The sequence below is a fragment of the Coffea eugenioides genome, chromosome 1 (genome assembly GCF_003713205.1).
Source record: "Coffea eugenioides isolate CCC68of chromosome 1, Ceug_1.0, whole genome shotgun sequence".
Lineage (NCBI taxonomy): Eukaryota > Viridiplantae > Streptophyta > Magnoliopsida > Gentianales > Rubiaceae > Coffea > Coffea eugenioides.
In genome coordinates this window covers 38,017,119-38,037,915 of record NC_040035.1, presented here as the reverse complement: position 1 = coordinate 38,037,915, position 20,797 = coordinate 38,017,119, and the positions used below count along the sequence as shown (strand labels likewise).

General features: G+C 35.1%; 1 protein-coding gene across 1 annotated transcript; it reads right to left on the bottom strand.

The window, feature by feature from the left end:
• Positions 1–17,231: 17,231 nt before the first annotated feature.
• Positions 17,232–18,483, bottom strand: LOC113771928 (putative nuclease HARBI1). The gene is made up of 2 exons (XM_027316478.1): positions 17,965–18,483; positions 17,232–17,894 (listed from the first exon to the last, which is right to left on the bottom strand). Exons 1-2 carry the CDS (start codon positions 18,481–18,483, stop codon positions 17,232–17,234), a joined length of 1,182 nt encoding a protein of 393 aa, XP_027172279.1.
• Positions 18,484–20,797: the final 2,314 nt, after the last annotated feature.

Sequence of the window (20,797 nt, the reverse complement as noted above, 5' to 3'; positions counted from 1 at the left end):
TTTTGGCAACCCCACGATGAAATTTATAGAGACGCACTCTCAAACACGTCTCAAGATTTGCAATGATTGTAAAAAACAAGCAGATTATTCATTCTTCCCCTTATCTTGTTAGTAAACAAGACAAATCCTCACATACTCGTTAATATCATCCCTTAAATTCAACAAATAATATCACTCACTCACGAGGGATAACGTGCGATGTGTGTCAAGATGGCCAGCGTGCCGACTATCGTAACATTTCTTGAGAATGCCCCTTCTTAGGTGTCTCCAATTCGACACGTAAATATGTTGATTTTTAGCATAGAGGACCCCAATCTCAAACTAGAATCGTTTTGTTTTTTCTTCGTCGGCTAGGTCCATGAGCACTTAAATTCATTCGTACTTGAACTCTACTAAGTCCATGAGCCCTTCTTTGATGCGTTCCAAGAGCAACTCTTCAATCATATAAATGGACATGATGACATTTTTGCGACTAAGAGTGTTAGCCACGATATTTATTTTACTCAGATTATATTCAAATTCATACTTGAATTCTACCAAGTAATCCAACCATCGTACTTATTTGCTTGAGAATTATTTTTTGCGAATGATGGTAGCTTACCGTACAATTATCAATTTTAATTTTAAAGTGTGACGATCTTGAGGTAATGTTCCTAGACCCATAAACAATACACGACTGCAAACATTTACTTCTCGTGAGTCGGTTACCGTTTCTCAATATTACTAAATTTATAACACTCATAAGCAATAAGATGATTTTCTTGCATCAAAACACTTTCAACGGTCAAATCGGATGTGTCAGTGTACATTTTATACAGCTTGACGAAATCGGGCAGCGCCAACACCGCCTCTTTTATTATTACATCCTTTAAGGTCTCAAACGCTACTTGACATTCAAACGTACAAATCTACATCTTGTCTTTGCGCAGCTGATCGATTAACAAGATAGCAATGATTGAGTGTCCCGCAATAAATCATCCGTAGTAAATTACAAACCCAAGAAATGACCGCAATTCTGTGGGTGATGTTAGTAATTTCTACTCCACGATTGCTTTAGTCTTTTGAAAATCCATATGATCCTTTCGTCCCCACAATATAGCTCAGGAAAGAGATTTCATGTAGATCAAATTCGTATTCTTCCTTCCTTACGTACAACTTGTTGACCCTTAAGACAACTAACACTTGAGTTAAGTGTTCAATATACTCCTTCATGCGATTGCTATAAATGATGACCTATACCTTATGGTGATGATCATTTTGGACTCGTGCTCCACCTTAATCTTTATTTGATAGTACCCCATGCATAGGTCAAATTTAGACAAATTTTTACTGTTTAAAAATAGTCCAACAAATCCGCAATAAGGGGCACGAAATACTCGTTCTTTATCATTATCTTGTTGAACACTCGATAATCATTGAACACATGCAATGTGCCCTCTTTCTTGCGTTGAAAAAGAACTGGTGCACTAAAGGGACTCTTAGAGGGAGTTATGGATTTAGATTTTAATAGTTCACGAAATTGGTTTTGTAACTCCTCCAACTATTCTGGCGACATGCGATATGGTGATCAAAAAACTAGTTTGGCGCCCTCTACCAGCTCTATCGCATGATTTACAATACGTCTTGGAGAAAACTCTTTTAGTAGGTTCTCAAGTAGTACGTCTTCAAACTCTACAAGGATATTCTCAATTTCATGCGACATTGATACTGTTTCTTTAAACTTGCACGTCAACAGATTCTTTTTCACTACAGATAACCGCAAACGTCAACTCACCGTTTCAACCCTTTCTCAAGTTGACGAGAGTTCAACTCTATCTCATGACACATATTCACCATGCATGATTTACCTGTTTATGTAATGAATATGGTGTCTTTATGTGACACCATAATCGGGGTCAAATAATCAATGAAACGTATGTCAAAGAACATCTCATAGTCATCAATCGAAGCAACAAAAAAATTACTTGTATCCATCTATTGGCTCAAGTTCATAGGTGTTCTCTTAGTTTTTTTTACAAGTAATGTCCATTCACAGTTTATATTCTTGAAACGCCCCGACGTCGGTACCCACGTAAGCTCCATCCTCTGTGTGGTGTCTTGACTTATGTAATTAACATCTGCTCTCATATCCAATAGTGCCATAACTTGGTGTCCGTTAATATTAATGTTCACTTATATGCGACCCCTATCAATTCTAACTTGCACGACCTTTAGGAGTCGGGTACACGTGACTCTCCGTCTTTCCATCAGACTAGTTTCTTGTACGACTGTGACAAGAAACTATGGAGTTCTCTATCTTTCTTATTTTTCTCGCTCATCTGTATATTTTTTGACATGAAATCTCTACTCTTGGTGCAGTCACGGTTGCACTTGCTATTTCTTGTGCCTACAACATATCAATCTCGACCTTCAACTTTGCAAGATTATTTCGAATGAATAATGGTTCTCTCATAGTCACTCTTGCATCCTGTGCTAGTCGAGTCTTGCACGTATCCAACTCTCCCTTGAGTTGAATGACTTCTTCATGCATAGACTCGATCAAGTCCTGAATAGTATCATTTTCTTTTACCAACTGATTCACAATCTTATTGAGCTTCTCTTGCATGTCGTCACGTAACTCCTCACTGTCAAATTGCTCCATGCGTTAGTCTAACTTATCCTACCGATCATGATGATCGGTCATGGTTAGTTTCATCCTCACTAATCTCGACTCAAAGGTTACCATCGGGTTCAACACGGCCGATTTGTTTTGCTTATCCTTGTCACAAGTAGGGACGACCCTCCCTGACTCCCTTTCAACTTGCTCTTCTTGCGATTTCTTTGTTACGTCTAAAACTATTGTCATTATTACCAAGATTTTATGATAGTATTAAACTCTGATACCACTTGTCATGGGTTATTTAAATTTCTATAAGCCAATACGCCATGCGGCACTAGCGATCGTTCAAGACTTGAATTATGAACAATTAGTTAGTTCAACCTTATGTCTAAATGTGCGAAAATGTGTAGAATCTAAAGTAGTGAACAAAGAGACAAAATGTTAGAGGCTAAGGAAAACTTGAATTGTACAGAACACTTACACAAAATAGTTGCAAATAAGGAAGTTTGACGTATTTATAAGTAAGTCAAAAAAACTATACAAGTCTCTCGAGAATTCTACACTATGTCCTCTCCAGAATTTTCTATACAAGGCAACTTTTATCTACAAAACTCTAGATCATCACAAGACTCTTGAATAATTTAAAATGTTTCGGAAACCTCTAGGGTTTGCTACATATTTCTAACAGTGTTTAGTGTAGCATCCATGCCTTAGACAAGTCTCCATGATTTGTCACTTACTTAAGGGATTGAAATGTGGATCTACTAACGGTACTAATTTTTTGGTCGGGATACTATGTACAGTGGTGCATGGCTGACCGGCCAGAAATGGATGGGTACGGTCGCACGTGAACAAAGTGCAATCTATGTCACTAGGAATAATAGTGATTTTTTGGTAAATTATACGAATATTGTTGGTCAAATATTTGAATATTGATATTTTGATAAGCACAAACGAAAAATACATGAAGGAGGTGTGGAAAACTAGAGATGTAATCGAGCCGATTTACTCACGAGTTACTCGCAATTAGCTCGGTCAAAAGTTTGATTCGCACTCGACTTTAACCAAATGCGAGTCGAGCTCAAGTAGCTCGTTAATATATCAAGCCGAGTTCGAGTATTGATTTGTCAAGGTCGATGGCTCATCAAACTTTAACGAGCACAAATTAATTAATTAAAAATTATATATTTAATTATTACAATTTTACTGTTTTAGGCTTGGAGTTGTTATATCAAAATGTTGGCTATAACTTTAAAATATTTATAGGTCATATAGTCATTTCACAAGGAAAAAATACCTTGAGAGGTAAAAAATAAAATTGGTTTTTCCTAATTTCTCTTTCTTCCTCAATCGATCTCTAATTCCTTTTAAAACTACTACTAAGATACTCTCCTCCTCCTTGTCTAAACTTTCGAGAGTCCAGGTTTTCGACAAGATTGGAAGCTCAATTTTTGCTTGTTACCACTCATCTGTACGATTGCATCTTAGCACACAATTTATACCAATACAATTTTACCACACAGCCATTGCTATTATTGTATTTGTTGAGAGGGTTAACTTCATTTCTTTCCATCTGGCATGGCCCATCAGCCACTGCTACATTTTCTCTCTGCGACTTTGGTCATCAACTGGAAAAAGGTATTGAGTTAACTATTTGCTATCATTTGCATCCCTCCAAAGATTTTCTAAATTTCTTCAAACCCTAAGTTCTGAAATTGGGACTTTTATTTCATTATTTGTAGAGGTTTGGGGTTTGAATCGTTTGATAACTCAAGGGAAAGATGGAAAAAGAACATGGGCCATATGACACTTCAACAACTGGTTCGGCAGCCATCGCAAGAGTAGACTAGTACATAAGTCATATTCCTCTATTCCTCCATAGTTATGCAGTTTAATGTTTAGTTTTTTATTCCTCTATTCTTCTGTAGTTGCATAGTAATTTATTTTGAATGTGGTATTATTGACGATGTTAAAACTTTGGAAAGTACAACCTGTACTTGACTTATATCAAGTTTGTGGATGGACAATGAAAAGATTATATTTATAAATGATCTTTTTTAATAAATGATCTTTTTTATGTTATTGTTCTAAACCACTTCAATAGGCTTTTTAAATTCTCTAAGTTGAGTTTAGTTTTACAACTTATCTCATTGTGGTAAGACTACTATTTTAAAAAACATGGGATAGGGATGTCCAAAAATGATTTAGTGATTTATTTATTCATTTATTTTTTAATGAATTGTTAAGTAATTGAAATTGCATAATGAGACACTTGTTGCTAGAATACTAAGACCAATAAAACCAATGTTTAGAATTCTTAAATCTATGTTGAGCATAATTTATTTCTCACATATCATTGCTGGAGTAAGAGATGGTAGTCTGAGAGATTAGTATATTTATTTGTGAACCAAAGTGCATACCTAGAATCATTGCATAGCTTAAGAGATAGTAGTAGCCTAAGATATCAGTATATCATTACTAGAAATTGATTATGTTAAACCTTTTCAAACAGACAGAGTTTTATGCCTTTGTTTATACCTTTAAGTTTTATTTAATAGACAACTTTTAATATATGTGCCTCAGGTGCATACTGTTATATAACTGCAATTTAAAAACAACGAAACTAATTGATACTAGATAAAAGCTAATTAACCAGATATCTAATGTCCAATAAATCATAATTACTCTTGAGTATCAATGTATTTCTCTCTTTACAAGTGAAAAGTTCTACAAGAGTCTTCTAAAAATTATTGTGTCCTTTCCTGCTACCATAACCACCTTTGTCTGCAGTAATTCTTCTCATCATAGTGTAGGTAATAATAGATCCTGAAGTACTTCTATTTCCTGAAATAACATCCACTAACTCAGTTTTCTTTACCTATACATCCTGGTTTAGAGACATTGAAGTTTTTTTATGTTCTCTGTCATAATGGCACCGTTCAACTTCTGATACTTATTTTTGCAATTTGAAATTCTCAATCATGATTGAGAATATTATTCCTTTTTCGTTATCCTTTAGGTTCTCTTGTAATAGAATCTCAAGATTGTTTTGTGATGCATCACTTTCACAATTCTTTTTCTATGATAGGCTTGACTATCAGTCCACCTGAGGTATCTGTATTGCCATGATCACATACATCAACTGGTGATTCTACCACTCTATTACAATTAGATGATCCTATTTTTGTGAATAATAAGGAGACGAATCAGATGATAAACCATGATGTTCAGGCATCAGATCATGGTGCTCATGTAAAATTATCTACTCCAGTTCAAGAAGCTATGGAAGTGACAAATAATCAACTAATACAAGCGGCAATTGCAAGGGGAGAAGAATTTTGAATTCCAAATAGAAACAAGACATCCGAGGATTGGGATAACTACAAGAAATTCGATGAAAATGAAATTTACTATGCAATTTGTCTTCATTTCAACAAGAAAATATCACGAGATAAAAGTAAACAAAAAACAAGTATGTGGAGGTAACGGAACTCATGTTTGGCTAGAAAAGTAAAGATGAGACAAGCTACCCAACAAATAAAAATCAATTTTCAGTCATTTAATTCGATTTTTTTGAATGTTCTAGCCTTGCATTCGTGTAAATCTGACATGGAAAGAATGCGAGAGGCAGCTGCTCATTGGATTTTAATGCATAAGCATCCATTTTTCATATTAGAGGAAAAATGGTTCAATATGATGATGAAACGTGGGATTCCCGAATGAATAAAATTCTCACGAGTGATAAGAAAAAATGATTGCATAGTATTTTATGAAGTGGAGAAGAAGAAAATCAAGAACCTTTTGAAACAAGTCAGTAAATTAAGCCTCACAACTGATTTGTGAAGGCAAAAAATCAGAAAAAGAGTACATGGTTATCACTGGCCACTGGATTGATGCAAACTGGAAGTTGCAAAAGCAAGTGCTTAATTTCGTTCACATACCACCACACGAAGAGGGGTTGAAATTTCTGCAGTATTTTTTAAATGTGTTTAAGGAGTGGGATATTGACAACAAGATATATTCGATTTCAGTTGATAATACATCAAATAATGATGTAGCTGTGCGACTTTTGAAGAATGACTTGACAAGATCGAGAAAGTTAATATATTGAGGAAAATTGTTTCATGTATGTTGTTGTGCTCATATCATGGTTCAAGACGGCCTCGCGAGATTGAAGACATCATAGAAAATATTAGAGATAGTGTGAAATTTGTGGGCAGGTCTGATGTTCGGACTCTCCTATTTGCTGAAATTGCATAGCAACTACAAATATCTGAAAAATCTCTAATCCATGATTGTAGGACTACGTGGAACTCGACATATGAGATGCTTAATTGTGCTATTAAGTTCAAGGAAGTCTTTCTATGCTACCAGGATAGAGAGTCGCGCTATGATTGTTGTCTATCTGATGAGGAATGGGAGAAAGTTGAAAAAGTCTGTGGCATATTGGAGACTTTCTCGACTATCACTCATATAATCTCCGATAGTGAATATTCGACAAGCAATTTATTTCTTTGAGAGATTGTTAAGGTGAAGAGACTTCTAGATTCAAAAGTGAATGATGGTGATGACTTTATACGAGCAATGATGTGAAGAATGAAAAATAAATTTGATAAATATTGGGGTGAATGCAACATATTAATGGCAATTGCTGTAATTTTAAATTCAAGACAGAAATTGCATAGTTTAGAGTTTGCCTTCCCAAAAACATATTCAGCTCTTGAATGTCAAGAAAATGTCATTAAATTCCAAAATCTCTATTTGAAATGTATGAAAAAATATGTCTCAACGGCTGCTAGTTCAAATGAATCTATAATTGAGTCCCAATTTGATGTATCTCAGCCTCAGGGGAATCAAACTTTTGATTGGAATGATGACTTTGATGAATATTGCAAAAAAGTAGAGATTTTGGAGTCTCGCAAATCTGAATTGCAAGATTATCTTGATAAATCTCGTCAAACAACTGGAGCCGACTCAAAATCATTGGATTACTTAAAGTTGTGGAAAGTCAACGATATCTTGTATCCAATATTGTCTCAAATGGCCTGTGATATCTTGTCCATTCCTATAACTACAGTAGCATCCGAGGCAATCTTTAGTGCTAGCACGAGAGTCATTGATCCCTATCGAGCTACGCTGGCTCCGAAAATAGTTCAAGTCCTTATGTGTGGTGGAGATTGGTGTAGATGTTTTCATGGGATCAAGAAGAAATCAAAAGTGAGTTTTATATGCTTAAATTTCACTATTCATTACTATGTTATTGATTTTCTATTTTTTTGATCTTTTAAATTATGAGTATTCTTTTTTGGTAGATGCATCAGTCAAAAAGTACCATAATTGAGTTGCCACAAGTTTGATATCCAACTTTGGGTGTAGTTAGGTGATTCAGGTTTATCATTTCTAAATTTTTACTTGTTTAGTCATTCAATTTTGTTTTAACATGTGCCTTTAGTTAAAAAAAATATTTAAATGTCTTGGTGATATGAGTTGATCATGGTTAGATGGTTGGATTGGATGGCTGTTTTACGGGGGGCATTTCTTACTGCTGCCTTTATTTTTGCTCATTTGCTGCTTCATCTATGAAGTTGTTTTGGTGTTAGCTTGGTGTTAAGATATTGTTTTGTGTAGACTTGCAAGTTGTAGGTTGATATTAGTAAATTGCTCTTGTTTTGGACAGTTTATTGCCACTTACATTCTTGAAATTGTTTTGGTGCCAGCTTGCTATTAAGATATTGCCTTGTATAAGACTTGCAAGTTGTAGGCTGTTGTAGTAGTAAATTACTCTTGTTTTGGGCTATTATTTTGATGCTAGCTATTTGGCTATTAAATGTTAATGTAATTATCAGTGATCACTGATCAGACAGGCTCAATTTATAACTTCTACTTTCTAGTTTCTACAACTGTTTTCCTAATTTCTTTTTTGCATAATGGGATATGGACCTTTCTTGTGACGAATTGCAAATGTTCCAACTTGTTTCAATTGCTAATAGCCTGTTCTAAATCAAGAAATTGGGCTTGCATCAATCTACTTTGCATGAAGAATTATATTCTACAATTCTGGAAGTGGACAAGGATTGACTTGAGCTCGATCATACTCACAAGAAAATCGAGTCGATCTCGAATTTTCAAGCAATTTTTCAAATTCGAGTCCGAACTCTATTTCTACTACTCACTCTAGTTCGAGCAATATATCTCTATTGTTGAGTTGAGCTCGAGTATAGCGATACTTACGCTCGACTCGACTCGATTACATCCCTATGGGGGACGCTGAAGGAGGTCATATAAATGGACGTACAAGTTATTTTACATATTTTAGGAGTAACACTTAGTAATTTTTTAAGTAAATTATCGTGAAATGGTCTTATTAATAGTAATAGTCTTGTGGTTAGATTATCCTAACTGGCAGAGGCTCTAAATAGGAAAGAGGAGCAACTGAGGAGTCTTATACAAGAAATTCTTGTTGGCAAAACTGGAGATGTAACTTTATGTACTATCTTCTACAAATTTTGGTTTATTACTTTATCCTAAAGGATCTTCCCACTGTAGCTAGCCCTTTATATCTTGGTAAGCTACGATCAAATGTGGAAAGAATTCTTACAGAAGTTTTTGGGCTTGATCAAGGCCTAATAGTCAACTTGAATTCGAGTGACGAAATTTCAAAACTTTTTGAGAACTCTTTTGCGCTATTGGATGCAAAAGGGATTACTATCCCTATGAAAGACAACCCAAGTTCACGACCAATCCGACCCGCACCGAAAATTAGGATATCCGATCCAATTTTTATCAGCGGAGCAGCTAGGGTCGAGTATCTATAATATTCGGATACGGATACGGATCATAAAAATAAAAATCCGCGGGTACCCGACCCGGGGTATATTATATAAATATTAAAAAATATAGGGGCAAATTTATAATATTTTTAATTTATTAACCCTAACCTGAAATCCATCAGGCATCACTCATTCAATTGGAAGTTTGGAACTCTTCACTCTTCAGCGGCCGACACTCCTTCTAGCCGCAACGGGCAATGGCAACTCTTTTCACCCTTTCTCCTTCTCTTCAAAAGAAAGCTGCAAAAGATTCTTGGCCATCTCAAGCCTCAAGCCTTAAGCAAAAGATTCAATAGCGAGACGTTGGATTTCTCAAGTCTCAAACAGTCAAACAGAAGCTGTACAAGTTGTCAAGTATAATGCCGACCTGAATTGGACGAATCCATAAATTTTAGAGGGCAGATTATGTAATTCACTTTCTCTTCCGACCATTCTTGAAAAAAGGTTAAAGGTGATACTTCATTCGCTAGATCTCATTTTACAAGAATAGATAGCTGGCAATAAGGGGTTTTCTGACCTAAAATATTTATTACTCATGAAATCCAAGATTACCCCATGTATTTTGTGCTTGTAGGTTTGATTTAAAGTTTTTGATGACAATATACAAGAAGAAAATGATCATAAAAGGTTGTTTTTCTCCTCCCTATGTCCCCTCGTACAAGTTCCATTAACATTTTAGCTTGCTAATTAATGAAGTAAAACTATGAGGAAATTCACCGTTCTACTTGGCCAATTGATGAAGTAACACTAGGATGCAAATTCACCGTTCAACTTCCTAATTAGGGGCGGGTACCCTATGACCCGCTCCTATTTTTCGGGTACTTGAGGACAAACGGAGCGAATTAGAGTAAAAAAAATAGTGACCCAACATATTAGGGTCGGGTCAACCATTTGCCATTCGGGACGGGTACCCGACCCGTATCTATCCCTAGTTCACCGTAACATTTTCTTTAGAAGAACATCTTAGACAAGGTTGGTACACTTGGGATAGAACAAATGAACACTATTAGGTTGGAAATCAACCAACTTAAAGATGATATGACACGTAGCCAAATCAGGTACATAGATTATAAGAGACATTTTTGCAGCTTCTGATCAGTCAGGAAGAAGATTCCATTTCTTTTTCATTTTCAATGCTTATAATTTTTATTGAAAGATAAGAATAAGGTATAATCTAGATAGGTTGCTATATACATGATGAAATTGTGCTCAGATGTGTAATTCCATTATAATAAAGAACATGCAGTCAAAGTATTGAGAACATGTACTTTCTAGACTGCCTTCTTTTTGTATTAAAGGACTAAGCTTTTCTTCTGATGTCTCATACCCATTTAACAGAAATTCTACTGCTTGTCTTGCTATGAATCAAAAGCACTGCAAATTAGTGTCCTATACACATAAATATCTAGCCAAAAGAATGGCGAGAGTATATAAGAATACAACATGATATCACTGAGTCCAAGAGAAAAGTTGTTAGAACATTCATTCGTCAATTAATGAATTCCCTTCTCATTCCATAATAACTTTGTAATAGTGACCTTTTGACTCCAAAAATTGCATAGAGGTGTTGTGTCATAATAGAATGCTCTACCTTTTGTAAAAAACATGCCATTAATATTTCTTTTTGTTACATGCTTTTTTGCTCAACTAAATGTCTTTCTTAATGTTTAAGTGAATGTTTTCCACTTCTCAGGGGACACAATGAAGGTGAAGCTTTAGGTAGTGGAACCTAGCAAATGAAGCAAGAGTAGAAGCTGAAGTAGAGGAGGGAGCAGGCAGCAATTATTAACTTACTATGTCTAGTACTCAAAGAAATTTGCAAATGAATTCTTTTATTGATCAAATTAGGTCAAAGCTTGAAAGCGTCCAAAACTACAAAACTCAATTTGTTTATACAGCTTGTCAGGCTTTGCAATGTTTACACACTAACATCTAAAATTCCAAGTCAATTGGATCTAGATCACAACATTCACAAATTATGACTAGAGCCTCTGTCCATGCAGTGAGATCATGAAATTGCAGATGAATGATTACTCCTCTTGCTTATCTTCAACCTTTTCTTCCCACCAACCGTATGGTGATCCAGACAACTAGATCTTGAAACATATTATGTCCATTAACAATGCTCAAAATTTTGCACCTCTTTTTGCCCAAGCAGTAAAAAAGATTGAGAACTTGAGCACAAATGCCTTATTTATTGGTATTTAAGATATTATGCCAGCATAATTCTTGTGTTTTATGTAAAACTTTCAGGTTTTACATTTTAATACCAATACCAATTTCAAATAATTGTCAAAATAGGAAAAGCAAGGAAAGTAAAACCTGCCAGCACTGTACTCGAAATAGTTATTGGTCAATTATACAGTCATAAAATGGTATGCCAAATTGATCGCATACTAATTGATCGCATACTAACATTTCATCAAAGATAAGATGAAAGCATTACTTTATAAGTAAAAAGGGTTGGAAGAAATTAAGGATAAAGCTAACATGCAGTTGGCTAATAGAAAGCAACCATTTAATTAATATCTAAGAAGAAGGATTTATAACAGAAAATGGCAAGGGACACCTTGACACTAGACTATACCTAAGTTACATAACAGATACTAGAGACAATCAAAAAGTTCTCTTTAAACTCTCAATTTCGCAGTCACCTTACTCTTGTTATGTGAGTTGTTACTGTCACCACCAATTTGGTTGTGCTTTGCAGCTACTGCATATTGATCACTCCAGCCAGTCTTTGAGCCCACTTATATTTGAAGCTCATGCACGCCTTACTCTGTTTTTGAACCTTAAGCCTCTTAAGACATGGCTCAATCTCCAAGGCCTGAAAAGTTTCAGATCCTGACAACACCTTCTTCATCTCCACATATGATAAAAGCAAGACCAACATCCACTACTGAGAATGGATTACTCCTAAATTTATGAAGCATTCTAAATTGAGGTTCTACATTTTTCTCATCCAGGTGAATAACCTTCAAAGACTCATCAATACACCAAATCATCCAATATAAAGACGATTTTTAGTGTTGGTTATCCAATTACAGAAGCGACCCCGTAGGCTTTCGCTTTCGTGTCTCTCTAAAATTGTAGTCATAGTAAAATTTTGGTTTATTTAATTATTTAATCATCAGGGACTTCCAATCACACAAATTCTCTATAAATAGAAAGTGGAAGGCTTGTTATTCAACAGTATAACACGTCTTATATACTTGTGTCAACCAATATCGATCTAGATCTATTCTAATATTTTGTAAAAAAAATTAAATAAATAAAATAAGGTTGGATTACAAAAATCAAATAAGGATTTCTATACATATAATTTTAATATAACAGTGGGTTGCCCGGGATTCGAACCCAAAACTAGTCAGATGGAGTAGAAATTTTCTTTGTTGAATTAAAAAAGTAAACATCCCTCCCCAAGCCATGCTTGCATTTTTTTTGCACGCAGCTTTCTCTATGTAGACATCAGTTCTTTTTTTTTCTTTAGAAAAACTTCAAAAAATAATTGTTTGATTTATCCCTTATTACATTTACATTACACGCTACATTAATATTTCAAAATAGTAAAAGTAAAAAAAATTTATTATCCCTTAGGAAAATTGGCATTTACAAGATCTCGAGATAAAATATTGATAATTGGTGAGATCGTTGATATAAATAATATCCAAATACCAAATTCGATTTCTATATACCCCTTACCCCAACAAATAGAAGCAGTTCTTGAGAAGGTTAAAGAAAGAGCTTCTTCTTCCGACGTGAGGAATTTTTCAAAAAATGTTGAGTCTAATCCTTTCAAAAAAGTACACAGCACTTTTGTGTTTCCGAGCCAAAGTTTAGCACAAGAAAGTCAAAGTATAAACTTTATTCAATACAAACTCTTTTTTTTTGAAGATCCGCTATACTAATGAGAAAGGTTTCTGCATATATGCCAAAATCGGTTAATAATATCAGAATCTGCCTAATCAATCCAAATCAGCTTACTAATGGGATGTCCTAATAGGTTACAAAATTTTGCTTTAATCAATGATCGAATAAAGCGAATAAGTGGAATAAGGGTATCAAATTTCTTAATAGCATTATTGATTAGAAATGAATTTTCTAGCATTTGACTCCATACCATTGAATGGTTTAGTCGCACACTTGAAAGATAGCCTAGGATTAAGAAAGACCGCAGGAATGTCTAAAGCCAATGATTGATAAAGGGTCTCAAAACAAGGAAACACCATTTAAATTGTCTCAATAAATGAGCCCAACTTAGTATCTTAAGATACGAAATAAAAATTTTAAAGGAGACAGATAAGGTGGTAAAGACCACTCAATAAATGAAATTGCCTAACAATTTTCTTTTGAGCTATTTAAAAGTTATCTAATTTGAGTTATAAGTATGCATGATTTCTTTTTTATTTTCAGGAATGAAAAAGAAAATAAAAAGACGTAAACGATAGTCTAATTGATTTGATGATTTTATGCACCATTTTATAATTTACTAGAATTCAATACATAGATAAAATTTCGAATCAAATTATTTTTTTTCTCGAGCCGTACAATGAGACAACTTCCTATATGTTCTAGGAGGGGTATTGTTCTTCTACATCTATCTCAATGAGCTGTCTTTCGAATCGTTGCAATTGATGTTCGATCCCGAAGAGAAGGAAGAGATCTGTAGAAAGTGGGTTTTATGATCTGATAAAGAATCAAACTTATTTAAACGTTATTGCTATTCTATATTTCCTTGAACAAGGTGCTCAGCCTACAGGAATTGTTCAACATATTTTAAAAAATGTGGGGATTTTTATGGAACTTCGCCCTAATCAAACGAAGTTCAATTAAAGAAAGAAATGAAAAAAAGGGGGTAAATAAAAAAATAGAGAAAGATTCAATAAATTATAGAAAAGTCACTACCCTTCTTCCCGTCCTATTAGTATCTATTTTTTATTGTTTTCCCATATTCTATGTGGCAAAGTCTTATAATAAAGAAAGAGGGAATCGAGGTAAGTTTGCTTATTCTACTTATTTTATTTTTATTGAATACATTTTTCACCACGTCCTTATTTATTTCCTCATCTACACATGTAGAATAGAATTTTTTAGATAACCAGTGTCAATCCAACGATTTGATCAGTTTGTATTTTAACTGTCAATTAAATTTATTGTATTTTTCCATATTTTCTTTTCGCAACATTTATATTGACAATAGTGTATCGAACAAATATAATTCATTGTAATAAGTCAAGTGAATCTATTTAGTTTCATGCCCTAAGTTTGTTTGTTTTTTTCACTTTCAAACTGCGGGTTCTATTATATTATATGCAAGGTCTTTTGATTGATTGAAAAAGTAAATGAAAAGGTAAATTAAGGGGGTCGGTCTATAAATTTTGATATTTATCTATTTTTTGTTTTTATCAATTTTTTTTTTTGAGAATTTCTTGTACTTTCATTTGACTCTATTTGTTTCATTTTTATGTTTTTGTTTCGAATGCATTAGAAAATCTTTTTTATTTGTTAGCTGAACACTTGATTGCCTTGTCTAATGCCTTTGTTGAATTTGTTTTCATTCTAATTGCATCTATACACTTAATATTATATATATATATATATTACATTTTATTGATTTTTTTTAATTTCTTTTATTATTTATTTTTCATTTTAATTTATTCTTCGGGTTGCTAATTCAATAGGTCTAAGTACAGTTAGCATCTTTTACACATTTAGATGAAGCAAAGGATTCATCTATACCATTAGTAAAGTTTGGAAGACCACAACCAATCTTGAAAGGGAATGAATGAAAAAAATAGCATGTCGGATTGAGGGAGAGTTCTAAGAAAGTTTCATTTTTACCGGATCAGTAGAAAAGAAAATTTGAGTTCGAATTCTTGGAATGGATAGGGTCTTGCAGCTTCAATTAATTATAGGGAAAGATAAAGCAACGAGCTTCTATTCTGAATTTAGAATAATTTCCTGATCTAATTAGATGTTAAAAATATATTAGTGCCTGTTGTAGAAAAGCTTTCACTCCCATGAGTGAATTCTCAATTTTTTTCAACGAATCCTAAGTATTCTAATTCTTCATTATGAAATGGAGATATGTGTAGAATAAGCAGTATATTGATAAAGAAAGTTTTTTCGAAATCAAAAAAGTGATTGGGTTGAAAAAAATAAAAGATTTCTAACCATCTTGTTATCCTATAACATAAACTAAAACTGATAAATATGTCAAAAAGAGAGGATAGAGAATCTGTTTATAAGTTTATACTTGCCCCCGAAGTATCTTTTATTACTAAAATACTTTGTTTTGACTTTATATAAGTTTATACTTGCCCCCGAGGTATCTTTTATTACTAAAATATTTTGTTTTGACTGTATCACACTATGGTCAAAGATATTTACCCACAAATCTTTTACCTTTGGTTCAAATGTAAATCAAATGGAGGAAATTCAAAGATATTTACAACTTGATAGATATCATCGACACGGCTTTCTATATCTACTTAGCTTTTAGGAGTATATTTATGACTTGCTCATGATCATAGTTTAAACCAATCGATTTTGTTAGAAAATCTAGGGCCCGTTTGGAACCTGAGTTTTTTGGGAGTTTGTCTAAAACTTTACTGTAGATCACTGTAGAAGTAGTAGAAAAAACTTTACTATTGTATAAAGTTTTTTAAAAACTTTACTGTAGCAATTTTTTATTTTTTTTACAAATTACAAAAAGTGTAGCAATTTTTTTACAAATTTTTTTTTATAAAAAAAACTCCTCCCTACATTTTTTTGTTCCTTTTTCCAAAAATTGTGCTCTTACTGTATCAAAATTAGGATTACATTTTTTTCAACCCGGAAGCCAAGTTGCTTTTCATTGTTCGCATTCGAGGTATCAATGCTATGCATCCAATGACTAAGAAGATTTTGCAGCTTCTGCACCTGAGACAGATATTTAATGGTGTATTCTTAAAGGTTAACAAGGCAATGCTGAATATGCTACACCGACTTGAGCCTTATGTTGCTTATGGATACCCAACTTGAAGAGTGTTAAGGAATTGATTTACAAGAGAGGCTATGACAAGGTAAACAAGCAGAGAATTGCATTAATTGACAACTCAATCATTGAACGGGCTTATTAAAAACATGGTATTAGCTGCATTTGACCTTGCCCATGAGATCCTGACAGTTAGACCTCAGTTTAACTAGTAGCAAACAATTTTCTCTGGCCATTCAAACTTATGGCACCTCTTAGTGGCTTGAAGAAGAAGAGAAATCACTAGGCGATGCTGGCAACCGTGAAGACTATATCAATGAACTTATCAGGAGAATGAACTAGATTGATTGTAGTAATAAATGAATCATATTGTCTAAATTTTGGACGTCCTTCCCGATCGATTTTTAAGTTTATCCATAACCCCTTTTGTAGACGTGATTTAGGATCGTATTGAGATCAATTTTTTATTTTCATTTTTTAATTGTCACCTTAAAGCAATTTTGCCGGACCTTAGATTTTGTGAGAATTTATGGTGATTTTGTTCTAAAATTTTTTTTAAAAAAATACACATGGAACTTTTCTTATATTTCACAGTAATATAAATTCTCACACCTGTATGCAAATAATTTGTTATAACAAAATAATTTGGACAAGTTGTGAAAATATTACATTCACTCAAGTGGAAAAGGAATCCGTTAACCCAACCTTGACCAGAAGGCTTAAATTTTTACAGTACCAAATATTCATCCCAAATATTAAAAAAGAGTCATATTATACAATTGAAATTAGTTAGGGCTACGTGGAAATCAAGCGTGGCAACCATATACTACTCATTTCGATGAAAGTACATGTGATCAGCCATTGCATTGCGTAATTCCTTCCAATCATGGATTGCTTCTGGAGTAACATGGAATTGTTGCATTTGAGCTCCTTCGGTATCTGCGCCTTCCATATTCGCTTCATCGGTCAAGTAGACGTCGTATGGCTGCATCTCCCTAATGAAATTGTGCAGTACACAGCATGCCACTACAATGTTCCTCTGTGCCTCAATAGGATAGTTTTTCATTGGTCCATCCAAAATCTTGAATCTCATTTTCCATACCCCAAACGTCCTCTCTATTATGTTCCGAACCGAAGAATGACGGCGATTAAATAATCCTTTCTGTGCAGTCTGTGATCTCCCTCCTGGACCACTCTTGAAAGGCGCCATGAATCCTGGCATGTGTCTGTAGGCTGCATCAACCGCGTAATATTTTCCAGCCGGTGGTACGGGAAATGCTGCATCCGGATTGGAAAGAGCATCCAATAAGACGCGGCTATCATGGGCACTTCCTTCCCAGCCAGCTCTGACATATACGAACCTCATATCGTGGTCACATGCAGCTAAAACATTCTGTGAAAGCGTGCCTTTTCTGTTACGAAAGGCATCCTGTTCCCCTCTTGGCACGCTTGCCGATACATGTGTTCCATCTATAGCGCCAATGCAATCCTACATATTGCATTTGAATGTAAATTATCTATCTAATATAACTTATGAGTTTTAAGATTCGGCCACGTACCTTAAACCAAGGATACAATCGTCTATTATTCCGAATCCGAGGATGAGTAGTATCTGTATTCCTATGTCGGAGTGCAATAGGTGCTAATTGGACTAAGGCCTGGCATAGACGGCGAACATGTCGATGAATTGTCTCAGTGGAATGCTGGAATCGTTCACCTAGCACTCTTTGTGTCAAATCATGGCTCAACCCATATAACCCAATTGCTACGCTTTCCTCTACTGTCACTTTATCACAGGGACCCTCAATAATGTATCCACCTTCTCGCATTATCCGACATAGTTGAATAAATGTGGCCACATCCATGCGCATGTTGTTAAGCATCCTAATGCACTTTCCCCCCAGTAGGTCCTCAACCCAACCCTGACCAGTCATAGCACTCGTATGGACTAGCTGCCTTGTCCTTGGAACTCGATGGATTTGAAAGTGCCACTGTAGAATCAACACAGCTGTTGCGGCTCTCCTTGCATCCTCTGGGTCATCTAAATTTACTCCAAAATTGGGCGGAGCGCTAGCCATTTATCCTCTGTATAGACAAAACACCTGCATGGGGAAATAGAGTACAGGATAAGGCCTTTCATGGCTGAAAAGCTAAGAATATGTGAACTAGTGAAGCAACGCTTATATTAAAGTAGAAATCCTATTTATTATTAATTTTCTAAAAAATGCATATCCGAAATACTGAAAGTTTCTCAAATCGTCTTAAAATGATCCAAACTATGAAATAAGACAACCACAGAGCAAGTTCGTTTCCCAACAGGGAAAACCTGCATCGTACAACCACGAATACAAATATTTTACATTAAAACATGCAAACTTATGGCCTTCCAACTGGTGATGAACCTCGAGGCACATGCAGGTCTTAATCATCTATTTCGCCCCCCCCAATAGTCATTGCATATAACCGCATCCTAGCTTCACTCTTTTGACTCAAAAACATCTTCCGATGGTCAGCGGAATCAGCCAACTTCACAGCTGCTTTAATGTATACTTTCTCGGGCAAGCCTTCTATTTTGGTTAAGGCTGCATCTGCCTTTAGAGGGCTGAAAGGGTCATCATCCACGTAAATCGGAGAAGGAGGAGCTGGAGTAGCAGCAGGTGGGGGTGCTAGGGCATCTACGGTCTGGGAGGTGTTCCGATCGGAAGCAAATGTCGCATCCATCCAAGATATGGCATTATTGTAGGAGGTGCGACTTAGACCAGGCGGGAGGTCGGTGTCCCTGCCGGATGAAGATTCCGGAGTCTTCCTTTTCCCTTTGCCTTTGCTTTTTGAATGTTTGGCATCTGATTTTCCAGTTGGAGCCATAGGAGAGATCATTTCATCAGTCAGGTCCACGTGCTCCATGCTCTGGCCACCCATATTGTTCAATGCTTGACTTTGCCTCACCCTTATCTCATCATTGATGTCAACTGGTGGCTGATTTGAGTCCCTTGCATATCGGCCTTGGGCATCCATTTTGTCAAACACCTCCGATAACATGTAGAAGACACGGCAATCTTTGTTATGGAAAGTCTCAAAAGATGGGTTCTCCTACACATTTAACACCAAAAATGTACCATTAGAGGATGTTAAAAAAACAGTTTTTTCACTTTATAAGCTTGCCATTTTAATAATAGCTTGCCATTTCACTTTATGTAATGAAATACAAAAAATTAATTTTCTACCTTAATAATAGCTTGCCATTTGCTTTCGTCCATGGTTACAGTCTGGAGGAGGGGATCCCATCCGGCCCCAGTCACCCTCAATCGCATGCGATTGTATTCTTGTGTCAGATGCCTTAATGCATAATACTTCGCCTTGATTTGATTTTTGTCAAAGTGGCATCCTTTTTTGGCAAATTTATCAACAATTGCCGGGAAGACCTCGCTCTTTAAGTTGCCCTTGTTCATTCTATTATCCCGTTTAATTTCAACCAAGTACTCCGCAAATTCAAGTTCTCGCTCCATTGGAAATTGGGCGCGACCTTGCCTTGATGAACCAACCTTACCAGCCATTGATTTTTTACACTTTATGCAGGGAAAATAGATTAGCGAAACTTGGCAATTAAGCTAAACAGAAATTGAAAGGCATCTATAGCATCCAATGCAAGTAGTTTATATGTATAGCCCAAGAAAAAATAAACAGTAATTTATCTATAGCCCCAATGAAAGTAAATAGAAATCTTATACAGATATTTATGTATGGATTCTCTTATTGCATATATAGCAATAGGAGTATTAACACCGGTGAATCACGTGTAAATAATAGCAAAGAACAACTAGGACAGCCAATCCCAACTCAGGACACACAAAATAGTTAACTCTTATATATCCGAAAAGCAAAAGAGACTGGTTATAGAATACCTTGAAGTAATTGGTGATACAAAGCTGTAAGTTGTTCTCTCCACACTCGGACCAAACAGTAGTAACAGGATCAGGAAGTAAGAGTTTTGCTACTGTTAGCGAAAGTGAAAATTAGCTAGTCCATTTCTTAACTATCCGACATGCAAGTTGAAAAAAAAAACCACAAAACAAACCTCTAGAAATGGATCTAGTGCGCGGCGGCATAAACCTGTGGACAGAAGAATGTATGGCTATGATAAGTCATGTTGGAAATAAGCACCAAATTACCACTGCGCTATAAAAAACAGAAAAATGAGCTAAAGAAATAAACGAAAAATTCCACATTCAACCAAGATAGCTATTTCCAGTCAATTCCATGTCAAACTGCCATAGTATATAACGAATCAATTCAGCACACACATTAGCATTTGGCATGGTATATAATCACGGTGAAGACACATTAGCATTTGGCATTGCTTGGACCGAACCGATAGGGTTGTGCATAGAAGAA

What these genes read in the sequence shown, in the direction of transcription:
- LOC113771928 (XM_027316478.1), bottom strand. Translation starts at nt 18,483, where the DNA reads ATGGCTAGCGCTCCGCCCAATTTTGGAGTAAATTTAGATGACCCAGAG. An exon ending in GATTGTATCCTTGGTTTAAG is followed by an intron (nt 17,895 to 17,964) that starts GTACGTGGCCGA and finishes TGCAATATGTAG; the next exon opens with GATTGCATTGGCGCTATAGA.